Source organism: Phacochoerus africanus, chromosome 8 (genome assembly GCF_016906955.1).
Source record: "Phacochoerus africanus isolate WHEZ1 chromosome 8, ROS_Pafr_v1, whole genome shotgun sequence".
Lineage (NCBI taxonomy): Eukaryota > Metazoa > Chordata > Mammalia > Artiodactyla > Suidae > Phacochoerus > Phacochoerus africanus.
The window spans coordinates 17066812-17084727 of NC_062551.1; the positions used below are offsets into that span (position 1 = coordinate 17066812).

The 17916-nt window shown below is 44.3% G+C and overlaps 1 protein-coding gene across 1 annotated transcript in view; it reads right to left on the bottom strand.

Annotated features, from left to right (window-relative positions):
- WWP2 (WW domain containing E3 ubiquitin protein ligase 2) overlaps positions 1-17916 on the bottom strand; it is a 155621-nt gene that overhangs the window by 115057 nt on the left and 22648 nt on the right. Inside the window, exons 2-4 of the mRNA XM_047794004.1 lie at positions 13549-13633; positions 6499-6646; positions 6050-6171 (exon numbers count right to left, since the gene is read on the bottom strand). Coding sequence (XP_047649960.1) covers positions 6050-6171; positions 6499-6646; positions 13549-13618 — 340 coding nt within the window. The 5' untranslated portion in view covers positions 13619-13633. The remainder of the gene's footprint in view (positions 1-6049; positions 6172-6498; positions 6647-13548; positions 13634-17916) is intronic.

Consider the following 17916-nt stretch of genomic DNA (forward strand, 5'->3'; position numbering starts at 1 on the left):
ACGAAAAAGACACATGCACCTGTATGTTCACTACAGCACTATTTACAATAGCCAAGGCATGGAAACAACCTAAAAGTCCATTAACAGATGAATGGATTAAGAGGATGTGGTATATATAGATACACAATGGAATACTATTCAGACATAAAAAAAGAACAAAATAACACCATTTGCAGCAACTTGGATGGAACCAGAGACTCTCATACTAAGTAAGGTAAGTCAGAAAGAGAAAGACAAATACCATATGATATCACTTATATCTGCAATCTAATACATGGCACAAATGAACCTTTCCACAGAAAAGAAAATCATGGACATGGACAACAGACTTGTGGTTGCCAAGGGGGAGGAGGAGGGAGTGGGATGGACTGGGGATTTAGGGTTAATAGATGCAAACTATTGCCTTTGGAATGGATAAAGAATGAGATCCTGCTGTATAGCACTGGGAACTATATCTAGTCACTTATGATGGAGCATGATAATTTGAGAAAAAAGAATGTATACATGTATGTGTGACTGGGTTACCTTGCTGTACAGAAGAAAATTGACAGAACACTATAAACGAGCTATAATGGAAAAAAATAAAAATCATTAAAAATAAATAAATAAATAACTGCTGTACAGCAGAAAGTGACAACATTGTAAATCAACTACAATTAAAAAATTTTTTTAATTAAAAAAAAAAAAACAGATGAAACAGCAAGTCCCCAAACAGGCAGTACACACATGTTCTTAATACATGCTTAAGGTAACAACTCAAATCACTGTGGACACAGATGGATTATTCTGTAAGTAGTGCTAAAGTAACTGGTTACCTATTTGGGAAAAATTAAATTAGATTCCTACTCACAGTACACACAAAAATAAATTCATTTGGATGAAGAATTAAATTAAAAAAATAAAATCATGATGAACTAGGGGAAAGTAGAGGTGATCATTTACCCGATCTTGGAAAAAGGTAAAGCCTTTCAAAACATAAAAGGCTGAAGCTACAAAAGGTGACAGATTTGACTACAAAAAGTCTTAAAATATCTGTGTATATATATCTACACACATATTTTAAAAAAGAAGAAGAAGAATCTACAACACACAGACATAGAGAATAGACTTGTGGTTGCCCAGAGGGAGGTGGGAGGGAGTAGGATGGACTGGGAGTTTGGGGTTAGTAGATGCCAACTATCCATTTAGAATGGATAAGCAGTGAGGTCCTACTACATAGCACAGGGAACGATATCCAATCTCCTGGGATAGACCATGATGGAAAATAACAGAAAGAAAGAATGTATATAAAGAAAGAAGGGATGACTGAGTCACTTTGCTGTAGAGCAGAAATTGGCACAACACTGCAAATCAACTATACTTTAATAAAAGAGTCTGCAAAATTAAGATGCAAATGAAAACCTGGAAAAACATTTACAAATTATAAGACAAAGCAAAAAGCCTTAAAAGGGCTCTTTCAAAACCAAAAGAGAAAAATGTGCATTTCAGTATAAAAATGAGCAAAGGACATTCATAAAGTAATAAACACACTTTTAAAACATTCAGTTTTGAAATAATTAATTAAAAGAAAAAAGAAAGAAAATTTTTTAAAAATTCAGTCTCCTTGAGTAAATCACAGCTTCAAAGACATAACCAATAAGAGAATGAGGGGACCTTTCCCAAATCCAGGTTTAGGCAAACCAACCATAAAACAATACTTTGAGATAAATGATGAAACTGAATATGAACTGGGTCTTAGGTGGTAATGAGGAATTCATATAAATATTGCCAGATGTGATAACTGTACAGTGCTTATGTTAAAAAAAAAAAAAAAAAAGCCAGAGTTCCCCATCATGGCGCAGTGGTTAACAAATCTGACTAGGAACCATGAGGTTGTAGGTTCAATCCCTGCCCTTGCTCAGTGGGTTAACGATCCAGCATTGCCGTGAGCTGTGGTATGGGTCGCAGACACAGCTCGGATCCTGCGTTGCTGTGGCTCTGGCACAGGCCAGCAGATACAGCTCCGATTGGACCCCTAGCCTGGGAACCTCCATATGCCTCAGGAGTGGCCCAAGAAATGGCAAAAAGACAAAAAAAAAAAAAAAAAAAGCCTTTTTTGGCCATGCCCACTGCATGTAGAAATTACCGGACCAAGGATCAAACCCTCACCAAAGCAGTGACCCTAACCACTTCAGTGACAACACTGACTCCTTAACCCACTGTACCACAAGGGAACTCCAAAAAAGTTCTTTTTTAATGAGCTGAATGCTGAAGAATCTAGGATAAAAGTTTGAAACATCTGTAATTTATTGTGCAGCCAAAAAGAAACAGATGAGGCAAATCTGGCATAATGTTAATTATCAAGGAGCTCCCGGCATGGCTCAGTGGTTAACGAATCCGACTAGGAACCATGAGGTTGCGGGTTCCATCCCTGGCCTCGCTCAGTGGGTTAAGGATCTGGCGTTGCTGTGACCTATGTTGTAGGTCGAAGACGAGGCTCGGATCCTTCGTTGCTGTGGCTCTGGCGTAGGCGGGCGGCTACAGCTCTGATTAGACCCCTAGCCTGGGAACCTCCATATGCCACGGGTGTGGCCCTAGAAAAGGCAAAAAAACAAACCAAAAAAAAAAGTTAATTATCAAAAAGGCAAATGTGTGTGTGCTTTAGACAAATAAATCCAATCAATGCCAAAGTGCAAGAGTCACTTCAGCTATTGCTGATGGGAGCATAAATTGATGGAACTTTTCTGGTCTGGAAGGTAATCTAGCAATATGTGATAAAAACCTTAAAAAAATGTTTAAACCCAGCAAGTCTGTGTTCAATAATTTTTCACATATAAATTTTCAACTGGTACAGAGGGTAGTAAAAAGTTTATCATCATAATATTATTTGTGACTGAGAAATACTGAAAACTACCCAAATGCTCAATCTTAAATTTTCACACAGCCATCTGATAGATTACTACCAGACAGTCATAAAAAACTGATATTGAGAAGAAGAATTAAAGCTAAGCTGCTATATTTTATGGTATAACAGCTATGGAAAAGAACATGGCAGTTCCTCAAAAAACTAAAAATAGAATTACTACACAATCCAGCAATTCTACTTCTGAATATATATCTGAAAGATCTGAAAGCGAGGACTTGAAGAGATATTTGCACACCTATGTTCACAACAGCACTGCTCACTATAAGCAAATGGTGGGGAGTTCCCTTGTGGCACAGCAGGTTAAGGATCTGGCATTGTCACTGAAGCAACTCAGGTCACTGCAGTGGAGCAGGTTTGATCCCTGGCCCAGAAACTTCCACGTGCCACAGGCATGGCCAAAAATAAATAAATAAAACAAAACTTTAAAAAAAAGAAGGAAAAACCAACCCAAGTACCCAAGTGTCCTTGCATGGATGAACAGATCGACAAAATGTGGTATTATCTATACAAAGGCATATTATTCAGCCTTAAAAAGGAGATTCTGATACATGCCATGTAAATGAGCCTTAAGGAAAATGTGCTGCATCAAAGAAGCCAGACATACAAGGGCAAATACTGGGAGTTCCCTTGTGGCTCAGCAATAACGAACCCAACTAGTATCCATAAGGATGCAGATTCAATCCCTGACCTTGCTCGGTAGGTTAAGGATCTGGCATTGCCGTGAGCTGCACTGTAGGTCACAGACTCGCCTGGGATCCTGCGTGGCTGTGGCTATGATGTAGGCTGGCAGCTGCAGCTCTGATTTGACCTCTAGCCTGGCAACTTCCATATGCCTTATGGGTACGGCCCTAAAAAGACAAAAATAAAAAAATAAATTTAAACAATTTTTTAATTTTAAAAAAAGGGCAAATACTGTATAATTCCACTTACATGAGGTACCTAGAGTAAGCCCATCATAGAGACAGAGAGTAGAATGGCGGGGTTTGAGGGAAGGGAGAGAATTACTGCTTAATGGGTACAGAGTTTGGGTTTGGCAAAATGAAGAAGATGGCAATGAAAACGATTCTGGAAATGGATGGTGGTGGTGACTACAGAATTACTGTGAATGTACTTAAAACCACCAAACTGTACATTTTAAAATGGTTAATTTTTTTTTTTTTTTGGTCTTTTTGCCTTTTCTAAGGCTGCTCCTGTGGCATATGGAGGTTCCCAGGCTAGGGGTTGAATCAGAGCTGTAGCCGCCGGCCTACGCCAGAGCCACAGCAACGCGGGATCTGAGCCGAGTCTGCAACCTACACCACAGCTCACAACAACGCTGGGTCCCCAACCCACTGAGCAAAGGCAGGGATCAAACCTGCAACCTCATGGTTCCTAGTTGGATTCGTTAACCACTGCACCACGACGGGAACTCCTAAAAATGGTTAAGTTTTATGTGTTTTTTTTTTTTAAATCACCATTTAAAACAAAGATCTACTGATACATTTTAAGAGAAAAAGGCATATTATAAAATAACATGTTCATGTATGACCTCAATTTTGTTTCACGGATGTCCTCAATATTCACACACTGACACAGGGGGCAAAAAAAGCTCAGAAGGGCATATAACAATGTTCACGGTAATTACTGTTAGGTACTGTGCTTCCAAGAAAAATTTGTTTTCTTTTTCTTACTTTTTCTTTTTAGGGCCACACCTGTGGCATACAGACACTCCCAGCTTAGGGGTGGAATCAGAGATGCAGCTGAGGCCTAGGCCACAGCCACAGCAACGGTGGATCCAAGCCACACCTGCCACCGAAGCTGCAGCTTGCAGCAACACCAGATCCTTAACCCACTGAGCGACTGAACCTGCATCCTCACGGATACCATGTCTGGTTCTTAACTCCCTGAGCCACAAGGGAAACTCCTATTTTCTCTGTGTGTCTGTGTGCTTTTGTGTAACTCCCAACTCTTCCACCATGACTCCTGTACTTGAAAGCAAAAGTATGCCGACTGGGCAAACGAAAACGGAGAGAAAGAAAAGGACACTCGGGTCGCCGGCTGATCCGAATGTGAGAATATGCCCACGAGTGTGTTTCCAAGTGACACAGCAAATATAATCTTCCTTGAGAATTAAATCATAAAAGGCAGGAGAGCGTCTGGGAAGATAAAGGCCGACTCAGAAGACAGCGTCGGGGAGCTCCCTGCGAAATTAGAACAGAGGTGGAGTCCAGTTTTCAACAATCCCGGAGCCCTGCGTGGGCTCCCCCGGTGTGCCCGGCAGGAAGGACACGGCCGGGGGTTGCCTCGAGCACCACTCCGGAGGCGCATCAGGAAGGCCTGGCTCAGAAAGCAAAGACCCCCGAACCACGCACCGCTCTCCCCGGGACTAGCAACTGCCCACCCCCTCGTCTGCCCTAAGCTAAATGCACGGTCAGAAAATATTTGCTAGACAGCAGACATGGAGAGAAAAAGGCGCCTTTCTTTCCGTGGCCTTCGCTCGCCACATCTGGCACTGCTCTCAATAGAGGCTTTATGAGGGAGGGTCCAGATCCCACAGGCGCGAGTTACTCCGCTGACCACAAACAGCAATAAACAGACGTTGGGCTTTAGCTTTCCGTGTAGCAGAGGCACCCTGAGTAATCATGACAGAGCTTCCAGCACATTCCAACATCCAGGAAATGTTTACCGAGCGCCTGCGAAGCACAGGGCACTATTTGTCACACCATCCCACACAGACACGCGGGCACACACCCTCCCACGCACGAAGCTTCTTTGTTCCCTGTGAGGGATCAGACGAGGCAAGGAACGATTCAGGCACTTGACAGTTTGAGTCTACATGTCACACACCCCCGGAACGGGGAGAGTGGGGCAGAGGCGGAGGGAACGTTCGTCCCTGAGGAAGGAACAACCGGGCCACACCGCTGCATCCTCCCACGGGAGGCCCTGGATCGAGGGGCTCAGGTCCCTGGCAGGGGAGAGGGCAGCTCTCCGCCTTCCGAAAACTGCACGGACCGCAAGCCCGTGGAGCAGAGTCACTGCAAACCCCTGGTCCTGCCGGAAACTCATCACCGGGGTTCCCCGCCAGGCGCGAGACCCACGCCCTCCTTCCCCGGCTCTTCCCCAGCCCCACACAGGAGCCGCATCGCCCCCCTTCATCATACATACTTTTGCCCCCATTGTTCTTCAGGACGTTGGAGAGGTTGACAGAGGCGGTGCCTAGCAGTTCATTTCGCAACGTGTGGCAGCTCCAGACCTTCAAATCTAAATGACTCTGGGCCGTGACATTCCTGGAAGACAAAACACTTGACTCATCACATGCAAGCAGCTCGGGCACTCCTCTAACTTAGAAGAAGCCAGATAAGCTATACTGCTGACGTCTTGGGGGGGGGGACCCCCAAGGAGGAAGACCCTCACATATACCCTTTGCCCCACAGAGCTGACCCGGTAGCCACTTAGCTAACAATGAATGCTCTGTGAGCTCAGTGAGGGAGAAGCACCTGAGGAGAAGGTGCCTCAGGGACCAAAGGCAGAAGAGGCCGAGGCGGCCCAGGAAGCCCCCTCGGAGCCCCCGGGGCAGGGGCTTCAGTTTGGAGGGAAGGGGGTTTTTCTCTTACAAAATGATGATCTCGTTCCAGAGAAGCTCGGAGCTCCCGATTCGCTTCCCGGTCTTCTTGGTCTCACTGGGGAGCCCATCCACTGCCACTTCCACAAACGAGTTAATTCGAGGTTGACGACTATGCACCTTGGGCTTTGCTGACACCACTGGACGGAAAGACAGAAAGAGCCCGGGATGAGTCAGAGGGCTCCCAGGTGCCCCCCTGTGGCAGCTGTCTTCCCTCTTTTTCGGTGTTTTCTTTTTAAAAAGAAATGTTTTTTCCTCATTCTCAAGATTTTTTTTTTTAATCTGAGGATATATATATACATATGTATGTATATAAAATCACTCCTAACCTGAAAACACTGGGATAACTATCATTAAGATGTTGCTAAGTCCAGACTTTCTAGACTTTCATCTTTTATGTCCCCAATTCTTTAAAAATTCCTCTCCTTCCAAAACCCTTTTTTTTTTTTGTATTTTTGTCCTTTTAGGGCTGCACCCGTGGCATATGGGGGTTCCCAGGCTAGGGGTCGAATCAGAGCTATAGCTGCCGGCCTACGCCAGAGCCACAGCAACGCCAGATCTGAGCCACGTCTGCAACCTACACCACAGCTCACGGCAGTGCCAGATCCTTAACCCACTGAGCAAGGCCAGGGATTCAACCTGCAACCTCAGGGTTCCTAGTCGGATTCATTTCTGCTGCGCCACGACAGGAATTCCCCAAAACCCATTTTGAAAAGCTGCAACATAAGGCCATTAGAAGGATATGCTATAATATTGTCAACTATTCATTCACTGTTCAATAGGTTGCTTCCAACTTTTTGCTCAGGGAAAATAAACCACAAATGTATACAGTATTTGCATGCATTTCAGAGTATTTGTCCAATGGATATGAACTTTTTTTTAAGTTCTTTTTTTTTTTTGTCTTTTTGTCTTTTTGCCATTTCTTGGGCCGCTCCCGCGGCATATGGAGGTTCCCAGGCTAGGGGTCGAATCGGAGCTGTAGTCGCCAGCCTACGCCAGAGCCACAGCAACGCGGGATCCGAGCCATGTCTGTGACCCACACCACAGCTCACGGCAACACCAGATCGTTAACCCACTGAGCAAGGGCAGGGATCAAACCCGCAACCTCAGGGTTCCTAGTTGGATTCGTTAACCACTGTGCCACAACGGGAACTCCTCTTTTTTTTAAGTTCTTAAAACTGCTCAATTCCTTTCCAAAAAGGGTAACCCCATGTAGACATCCATCAGCCTAGAGGAATACGTCCGTCTCACCAAACACCGCACAGCCCTCAGCACTGTTTTCCACTTTCCACAAATTATATAGATTTAAAAAAAAAAAAAACACTATAAAGATAACAGCTAAGATCTACTGGCCACTTATTACAGACACTACGCTACGTGCACATGATCTAACTCCACTTCAGCCATTCACACTCCAAACAGGCCTGGGGAAAGCAAGGGCCTTGTCCCAGGCTACAGAGCCAGGGAGCCTCGAACCAGAGGGTGCAGCCGGCCAGACTCTACACCACGCTGTAAGTCACTAACAGCCTTTGCTTATTTGCTCTAATGCTGTTCTTCAATTACTAGCCAGATTGAGTGTTTTTTCCATGTTCTTGTTAACCATCTGCATTTCCTCTTCTGCTCGCTTCCTTCATGTGGCAGCATTTTTGATGCTCGCATGGCGCCAGCCAGTCAGGGACTCAGCACCAACGAGGCAAGCATACGCCCAGGGCTGGAGGCTAGACAAGCTCCTGGCGTAGCATTCATCAGCCGCAGGGGAAACTCCAGGTCATGAGGACAAAACACATCTAGATGGCTTCTACCCGATGCCCCAAATCAGGGCACATAACTGCCGCTCCTAGCCCCTGATGACAAGACTGCCCGGGTCCTGAGCTCCCATCATGAGTAAGCAGACCTCTCCCTCCCGGACCCCTCTGAGGGGTGACTGTCCTAGAAGGTCTGCAACCTGGCAAAAGGCAAAGCAACCTCCGATTGTTTTTAGCAGTACCGGTCTTCTCTAGGCCCAAAAGAACGTCAAGGAACAACAATGAAAGCTGTGGCGAAACTTCAGGAGCAAAAAGGGAAACAAGGGGTAGTGGCTGGGAGGTGTGGCCCAGAAATGAAGTGCTTCCCACAGAGATGGAGGTGAACTGAGGCCCCCTGGTGGTAGGAGAGAAGCTCTGCACACAGACCCTCACATGTAAATAAACTACAGGGACTAGTTACAGAGACCTACCATTTTGAGCTAGACGACTTCTTTAAAATCAACAAGTTCAAACCCTCTATTTAACAGGTGGGCCAACTAAGATTCAGGGAGGTGGGACAACATACCCAAAATCACAGAGCTAGTCAGAAGCAGTACTAAGCCTGCAACCAAGTCGGCCAGCTCCCAGGCCAATTCTTTGACCTCTGCCATCATGTTTCCTTTTTGGTCCTCTAGGTTATTTTCTAGTATTTACATAGATAGGTAGATAGATAGATAGACAGAGAGACAGACAGACTGACAATTTGAGATATTTAAAAAGTTGTAAGAATAAGACAAAGAATTCCTATAAACCCTTCACCCAGAGTCATCCAGTATTAACTTTGTGCTACATTTGCTGTATTACTCTCCTCTCCCTTGATTCTCTCCCATAAACATTTACATTTTTTCCTAAAACGCTGAGACTGAGCTGTACATGCAGTTCCCCTTTACTCCTAAATCCTTCAGTGTGTCTTTTCTAAGAACTAAGACATTTTCTAACACAACCATAGTTAGAAACATTGGGGATAGTTAACATTCTTTAATGCTATTTCCTAACTGACAGACCTTATTCAAATTTCGCCAGCTATCCTATCAAGGTTCATTATGGCAAAAGAGAAAAGAAAAAAAAATGTTCTAGTTCTAGATGCAATCTAAGATCACGTTAGTAGTTTTATCATGAAGTCTCCACTTTACAGAAAAATTCAAAGAATAGAATCCATAGGAGTTTCCTAGTGGCCTGGAATTTAGGGAGGCAGCATTGTCACTACTGTAGCACAGGTTCGATCCCTGGCCCAGGGACTTCCACAGGCTGCCGGCACGGCCAAAATAAAAAATAAAAATAAAAATTTTTAAAAAGAATAGAATGAAGAATTGCAAGCTCTTCGCCAATTGCTATCATTTTGCCACATTTGCTTCTTCCCTCTCTCTGTGTGTCTGTTTGCAGTGTTACCCAGAGAACTTGCGCAATAATGAAGACGTCCTGCACCAGCGCTGTCCAGCACATCACCACGAAATGCGTGTGGCTCTGAAGCACCTGAAATGTGGCTAGTGAGACTGAGGATGTGAGCTCTGATGTCTATGTAATTGTATTGTAAATAATACTACCTGGCTACACCTGCTATCCTACTGGATTGCACGGGACACAGTTAAATGACATCTATGTCCGTGTGTGTGTGTGTGTACATGTATTCCCACACACTTTTTGTTTGGAGGTTCTAGCGGGGGAGCACAGCTACTCGTATACCCTTGACCCAAGAATGGTCCTCCTCTATCGGGCATGGTCGACCTCTGCGACTGAGTGCACAGCTTCGGGAGGGACGCACCTGGAGCGGTGAAGGAGGAAGGGGACACCCGCCTAGCCAGCCAGAACAGCCCAATCAACCCTGGCCATCAATGGGGTGACAGATATCACAGCCGGATTGCCCTCACATCCTATACCCACACACTTTTTTTGAAAACTATTTGAAAGTAAGTTGTAGACATCATGACAGATCAGACCTCATTACTTTCAGAAAGCAACCCTGACAATAAAAACACTCTCCCACCCAACCACACCATTATTATACCTAAAAAAAAAAAAATGTACAGGTGTTGCTGTTGTGGTTCAGTGGTTAACAAATCTGACTAGCATCCATGCGAACGCAGGTTCGATCCCTGGCCTTGCTCCGTGGGTTAAGGATCCGGCATTGCCGTGAGCTGTGATTGTAAGGGGCAGACTCGGCTCAGATCCTGCGTTGCTGTGGCTGCGGTGTAGGCTGGCAGATACAGCTTGGATTGGACCCCTAGCCTGGCAACCTCCATATGCCGCAGGTGAAGCCCTGAAAAGCACAAAAAAAAAGTACAGCCGCTCCCTCTATCATTTATTTACTATTTCATGAAATATAAATGCCAGTTTATTCTACACAGAATCACATCTTCACATAGGATTTAGCTTTTAAAGTCAACAAATAAGGCAAAAATCACATATTTCCAAAATTATACCCAACAAGCTGTTTGGAAGACCACAGAATAGAGCGCGGCATACTATCTTTCATTAGGTTCCAAAGAGCCAGTTTTTTGCTGTGCTATGCTATGTTTTCAGTGTCCCTTGAGTTAAATATCAGATAAAATAGTTGGCTTATATAAAACTCTAGGACTGCACTATGGAGGGGGCACAGGGCAGAGAGAGGGAACAGCATAGCAACAGCTCCCCTACTACACTGACGGCTTTTCCTCCCACTGAACGCATGAAAGAATCCCCCACACTGTTTAAATGGTTATTTTTCTCCTTCTCTCTCTCCTTCACCATTCTCCTGGATGGTATCACTGAATCTCTACAGGTCACGTGCATATAACGAGATGCACCTGCATGATCAAGTTAGCTCTCTCCACACTAGTAAGAAAAAAACACACTGGAGAAAGGCAGCAGAGAAACCTTTAGAAGCCAGTGTGTGTTCCTGAATAAAAGAACCTCAAAACAGGGACCTCTGCTATCATTGGTTTCCATGGGCAGGCTTCTGTTTCGGCCTAGGCCTGCTATCTATTAGATATGGCACTAAAGGCTATAGTCTCAAGTTCAAAACCATTACCAGTTCACGCGAATCTTCTCCCTTCTCCAAAGGGCTGGAGCAACCATGAGACACCAAGAAAAATAATTAAAATGTACGAAAACTATGAAGAAAATCAGTAACTCAGTAAGAAATAGGCAAAGAATATGCACAGGCAACATACAGAAAAGGAAATAGAAATTTTCCTTAAACACATGATAAGACACTAAACATCACTTATAATTAAAGAAATGCGAAGTAAAACCAGACTGAGAACACAATTTTCTTTACCAGCCACACTGGCAAAGATTAAAAAAAAAAAGAAGAAGAAGAACGAGTTCCCTGGTGGCCTAGCAGTGGATCTGGTGTTGTCACTGCTATGACGCATGTTTGATCCCTGGCCTGGGAATTTCTGTATGCTGTGGGTGCAGCTTTCCTCCAACCCCAACCAAAAAAAAAAGGTCTGACAACACATTGTGTTGGTAAAAATGTGGAGAAACAGGCACTCACTGATAACACAGGTTTCTCCCTCCAAGCAGGAGCATTGAGGGGCTGGAGGAAAGGAATGAATTGTGAAGTATCTAAGTGTATTAAAAAATGTATGACATTTACATTTTTGAAATAATAATGTTTAAATTTTGACCCAAGACAGAATTTTGCCTCCAGAGGACCACGTGGAGAGGCCTGAGCCAGGATACTGAGTGCCGGCCCCTCCCCGCACACCTCTTGGTCCCATGACTCCTACTCACACTAAAGCTATGCAGCAACGTGCTTTCATTCACATGCTATTTACTGAGGACCTGCTATGTGGCAGGCACCGTTCTAGGCATCAGGGTATCAAGAGTAACCAGAACAGACAAAAATCCCTGCTCTGCTGGGGCTTACGTTCTACTGAAGGAGACAGCACCGAAATAAAATAGATAAAAATAGGCAGGGCTGGGACAAAGGCCAGGAAGGAAAACAGAAAGCAGTGATGAGGAGAGATATGAGGAAGCCAGGAAGGGGGGCTCGGGATGGGGCTCAGGGAAGGCCTCGATGAGGAGGTGGCTCTGGGGTAAAGACCGAAAGAAAGAAAGGAAGCAGACCAGGTGTATCATTTGGCCGAAAGAGCATTTCACTCAGAGGGAACAGCACGTGCAAAGACCCAGGGGTGGGAGTGTGCCTGGTATAGGCAATGGCTGGCAGGCACGGTCCATGTGCACCCGTGCATCGGGCCAGAGCAGAGAAAACATGGAACAGGAAAGGAGAAATGGCAGGGGCCCCATCACATGGGATATTCAGCTTGGTCCATCAAGTGAGTCAGCGAGTCCTCAGTGTGTTCGAGCTGAGGAATGACAAGAGCTGGCTCAGGTTTTAACAAGATCACCGGCTGCTGTGTGATCCAAAGAAGGAAGCTGGGCAAAGGGCAGAGGGAGGGAGCCAGGTTAGGGAGCTACCGCCTCAGTCTCAGGATGATGGCAGCTTGTGGGATGGTGGGCGTGGTGAGAGGTGGGGGTGAAGACAGACACAACCAGACTGGCTGATTGGCTGAAAACGGTGGGGAAAAAAATTGAGGGAAAACAATTAGAAGGTGAGCTCTAGGAGTGTTACATTTTGGATGGTCACTGAACATTCAAGTGGAGACGACAGGGGGGCTTACTGGATCCGCAGATCCGGAGTTCAGACACACAGACACAGCCAGGCTGGAGACACAAATTTGGCAGTGATCTTATTAACAGTGGCATTTAGAGTGATAAGGATAGGAGTTCCCTGGTGACCTGGTGGTTAAGGATCTGGCATTTGTCACTGCTGTGGCTCAGGTTACATCCCTAGCCTGGGAATCTTTATATGCCACAGGCGCAGCCCCCAAAATAAAATACAATAAAAAACATGGAGTTCCTGCCATGGCGCAGTAGGTTAAGAAGCCACAGCTCGGATTCAATCCTTAGCCCAGGAACTTCCATATGCCAAGAGGGCGGCCTTAAAAAAAATACAAAAATATAAAATAAAAATGAAAAATGAAAAAGTAAAAAAAGCTAAAGTGATAAGGTTAGATGAAATCACCAAGGGAATCAGCATAGATAGAGCACTGGGGGATGAAGCTATCACCATTTTATACAATTTCTGCCAAAAGTTCCTTTTTTTCCCTCTTCAAGAACTCCAGCTAAAAGAGGGCAACCCAATGAGAATGCTTATGCTCACAGGCCATTTCACAAAATCTGGCTCTCCAGGCCAAGGTCTGGTATCATTCTACTTTTTTCCCAAAGATTGGGCTGGACCTCAAATGACAAGCACGTCACATGGTGCTACTCACCTTTCAAAATAAGCTGAGATTTCTCAAAAGGCAGGGCCACCCCTGCCCGGCTGGAGCTGGCAGATGCCATGTCATCACCAGGATGCTGAAAGACAAACACAGCAGGTTTTAGAGGACATCTGATAAGAGACTAAGGAACTGAACCCAACTTTAATATCTGAGTTTCAAGAGACACAAGCTGGAAAATATAAACAATCAAGCAGCTGCAGCTGAGCTACTGCCAGCAGAATGGTGTTTGTCTCAGGGTGACTAGTGAACCTGGACAGGATTTGAAGAGGGAGAGCCTAAAATAGTATCTCCAGAAAGAAAGCCACGGAGTCCCTGCTGTGGTACAAGGGGGTTGGACCTGCAGTGCTGGAATAGAATGTGTCTGCAGTGCTGGGATGCAGGTTCAATCCCCGGCCCAGCACAGTGGGTTAAGGATCTGGTGTTGCCACAGCTGCAGCATACACCATAACTGTGGCTTGGATCCGATCGCGTCCTGGAACTCCATATGCCAGGGATCAGATCCCTCCCAAATGCCATGGGACGGCCCAAAAAGAATAAAAAGCAGAAGAAGGTCACAGTTCAACAATGTTTTTAAATAGTATCAATCCGGAGTTCCCATCCTGGCACAGTGGCTAACGAATCCAACTAGGAACCATGAGGTTGCGGGTTTGATCCCTCGCCTTGCTCAGTGGGTTAAGGATCCGGCGTTGCCATGAGCTGTGGTGTAGGTTGCAGACGCGGCTCAGATCCCGCGTTGCTGTGGCTGTGGTGTAGGCCGGCGACTACAGCTCCGATTGGACCCCTAGCCTGGGAACCTCCATATGCCGCGGGAGTGGCCCAAGAAATGGCAAAAAGACAAAAAAAAAAAAAGAAAAAAAGTAGTATCAATCTTAATAAAGACCATATATGACAAACCCACAGCGAACATCATCCTCTTTGGTGAAAAGCGTAGGCCAGTGGCTACAGCTCCAATTAGACCCCTAGCCTAGGAACCTCCATGTGCCGCAGGAAGTGGCCCTAGAAAAGACCAAAAAAAAAAAAAAAAAAGGAAAGAAAAGAAGTAAAAGGAATCCAAATTGGATGGAAGAAGTAAAACTATCACTATTTGCAGATGACATGATACTATACCTAGAGAATCCTAAAGACTCTACCAGAAAACTGTTAGAGCTCATCCATGAATTTGGCAAAGTCGCAGGATACAAAATTAATACACAGAAATCGATGGCATTTCTACACACTAACAACAAAAGAGCACAAAGAGAAATTAGGGAAGCAATCCCGTTTACCATCGCATCCAAAAGAATAAAATACCTAGGAGTGGAGTTCCTGTCGTGGCACAGTGGTTAACGAATCCGACTAGGAACCATGAGGTTGCAGGTTCGATCCCTGCCATTGCTCAGTGGGCTAAGGATCTGGCGTTGCCATGAGCTGTGGTGTAGGTTGCAGAAGCGGCTTGGATCCTGCGTTGCTGTGGCTCTGGCGTAGGCCAGTGGTTACAGCTCCGATTAGACCCCTAGCCTGGTAACCTCCATATGCCACAGGAGCAGCCCAAGAAATAGCAAAAAGACCAAAAAAAAAGAAAAAAATACATAGATTTTAAAAAAAAATACCTAGGAGTAAACCTACCTAAAGAAACAAAAGACCTGTACTCTGAAAACTACAAGCCACTGATGAAAGAAATCAAAGATGACACAAATAGATGGAAAAATATACCATGCTCATGGATTGGAAGAGTTAATATTTTCAAAATGACTATACTACCTAAGGCAATCTACAGATTCAATGCAATCCCTATCAAATTACCAAGCACATTTTTCACAGAACATGAACAAAATATTTTAATGTTTGTTTGGAAGCACAAAAGACCCAGAATAGTCAAAGACATCCTGAAAGGGAAAAATGCAGCTGGAGGAATCAGGCTTCTGGACTTCAGACTATACTACAAAGCAACAATCCTGAAAACCATATGGTATTGGCACAAAGACAGAAATATAGATCAGTGGAACAGGATAGAAAGCCTAGGATTAAACCCACGCACCTACAGCCAACTCATCTATGACAAAGGAGGCAAGAATATACGATGGAGAAAAAACAGCTTGTTCAATAAGTGGTGCTGGGAAAACTGGACAGCCACATGGAAAAGAATGAAATTAGAACACTCCCTAACACCATACACAAAAATAAACTCAAAATGGGTTAAAGACCTAGATATAAGACCAGACACTATAAAACTCTTAGAGGAAAACATAGGTCAAACACTCTTCGACATAAAGCAACATCTTCTCAGATCCACTTCTTGGAGTATTGACAATAAAAACAAAAATAAACAAATGGGACAGAATCAAACTGAAAAGTTTCTGCACAGAAAAGGAAACCCTAAACAAAACAAAAAGACAACCCACAGAATGGGAGAAAATCTTTGCAAGTGAATCAACTGACAAGGGATTCATCTCCGAAATTTATAAATACCTTCTGCAGCTCCATACCAAAAAAACAAAAAACCCCATCAAAAAATGGGCAGAAGAGCTAAACAGACAATTCTCCAAAGAAGACAGACAGATGGCCAAAAAACACATGAAAAGATGTTCAACGTCACTCATCATTAGAGACATGCAAATCAAAACCACGATGAGGTACCACCTTACACCAGCCAGAATGGCCGTCATCCAAAAGTCTACAAACAAGAAGTGCTGGAGAGGATGTGGAGAAAAAGGAACACTAGTACACTGTTGGTGGGATTGTAAATTGGTGCAACCACTGTGGAAAACAGTATGGAGATGCCTCAGAAAACTAAACATAGAACTACCATTTGATCCAGCAATCCCACTCCTGCACATCTATCCAGAGAAAACCATGACTCAAAAAGACACATGTACTCCAATGTTCACTGCAGCACTATTTTCAATAGCCAAGATATGGAAACAACCTAAATGTCCATCGACAGAGGAGTGGATCCAGAAGATGTAGTACATATATACAATGGAATATTACTCAGCCATTAAAAGGAACGAAATACCAGCATTTTTAGCAACATGGGTGGACCTAGAAATTATCATGCTAAGTGAAGTCAGCCATACAATGAGACACCAATATCATGCTTTCACTGATATGTGGAATCTGAAAAAAGGACAGAATGAACTTCTTTGCAGAACAGATGATGACTCACAGACTTCGAAAAACTTATGGTCTCCAGAGGAGACAGTTTGGGGGGTGGGGGAATGTGCTTGGGTTGTGGGATGGAAATCTTGTGAAATTGGACTGTGATGATCATTATACAACTAACAGATGTGATAAATTCATTTGAGTAATAAAAAAATAAAATAAAATAAGTAAAAAGTAGTATCAGAGTTCCTGTCATGGCTCAGGGGTTAACGAATCCAACTAGGAACCATGAGGATACAGGTTTGATCCCTGGCCTCGCTCAGTGGGTTAAGAATCCGGCGTTGCCGTGTGCTGTGGTGTAGGTCGCAGATGTGGCTCAGAACCCACGTTGCTGTGGCTGTGGTGTAGGCCGGGGGGTACAGCTCCAATTAGACCCCTAGCCTGGGAAGCTCCATATGCTACGGGAGCGGCCCAAGAAATGGCAAAAAAAGACACACAAAAAAATAATAAAAAGAAAAATTTTTAAAATAACAAGTAGTATCAATCCAATTTTTTAATGTGTAAAAGATCTTAACATATATTTCTCCAAAGAAGATACACAAATGGCCAATAAGCACATGAAATAACTCTTGATTGACTCTGTGAGCTGTAAGGCATCTATGTCACTCCACCTGAGGGGCTACAAGCAGGGGTCTATCTGGGGGTTTTTTTGTTTGTTTTTTGTCTTGCTTTTTTTGGGGGGCCCACACCACACCATAAGGAAGTACCCAGGCTAGGGGTCAAATGGGAGCTACAGCTGCTGGCCTACGCCACAGCCGCAGCAACATGGGACCTGAGCCACATCTGCAACCCACACCACAGCTCGTGGCAAAGCCGGATACTGTCCTTAAGGATACCATGTCCTTAAGCAGCCAAGTCCTCGTGGATCCTAGTTGGTTCATTACTGCTCAACCATGATGGGAACGCCTATCTTGCATTTTGAGTGGAGCTTTTCCTCACACATAATTTTGTAACATTGTCGCTTGTCATTTGGAAAAAAGTGGTTCACTGAGCTATGCCAAATGTGGACAAATTTCATTATACGCGATCCAAAAAAACTGCATTTCTGAATGTCACCACTGATCTCATCAGATAAGTCTTTGAGTACTGGGAAGCTGTCGAGCGCTTTGTGGTAGATGCTAAGTGTTCCAAAATTCTCATTTGCACTTAAAAACTCATATTTTATCATTGGCAACAAGTACTGTCAGTTGTTTTCCTTGAATTGACAGGCTCATGTCA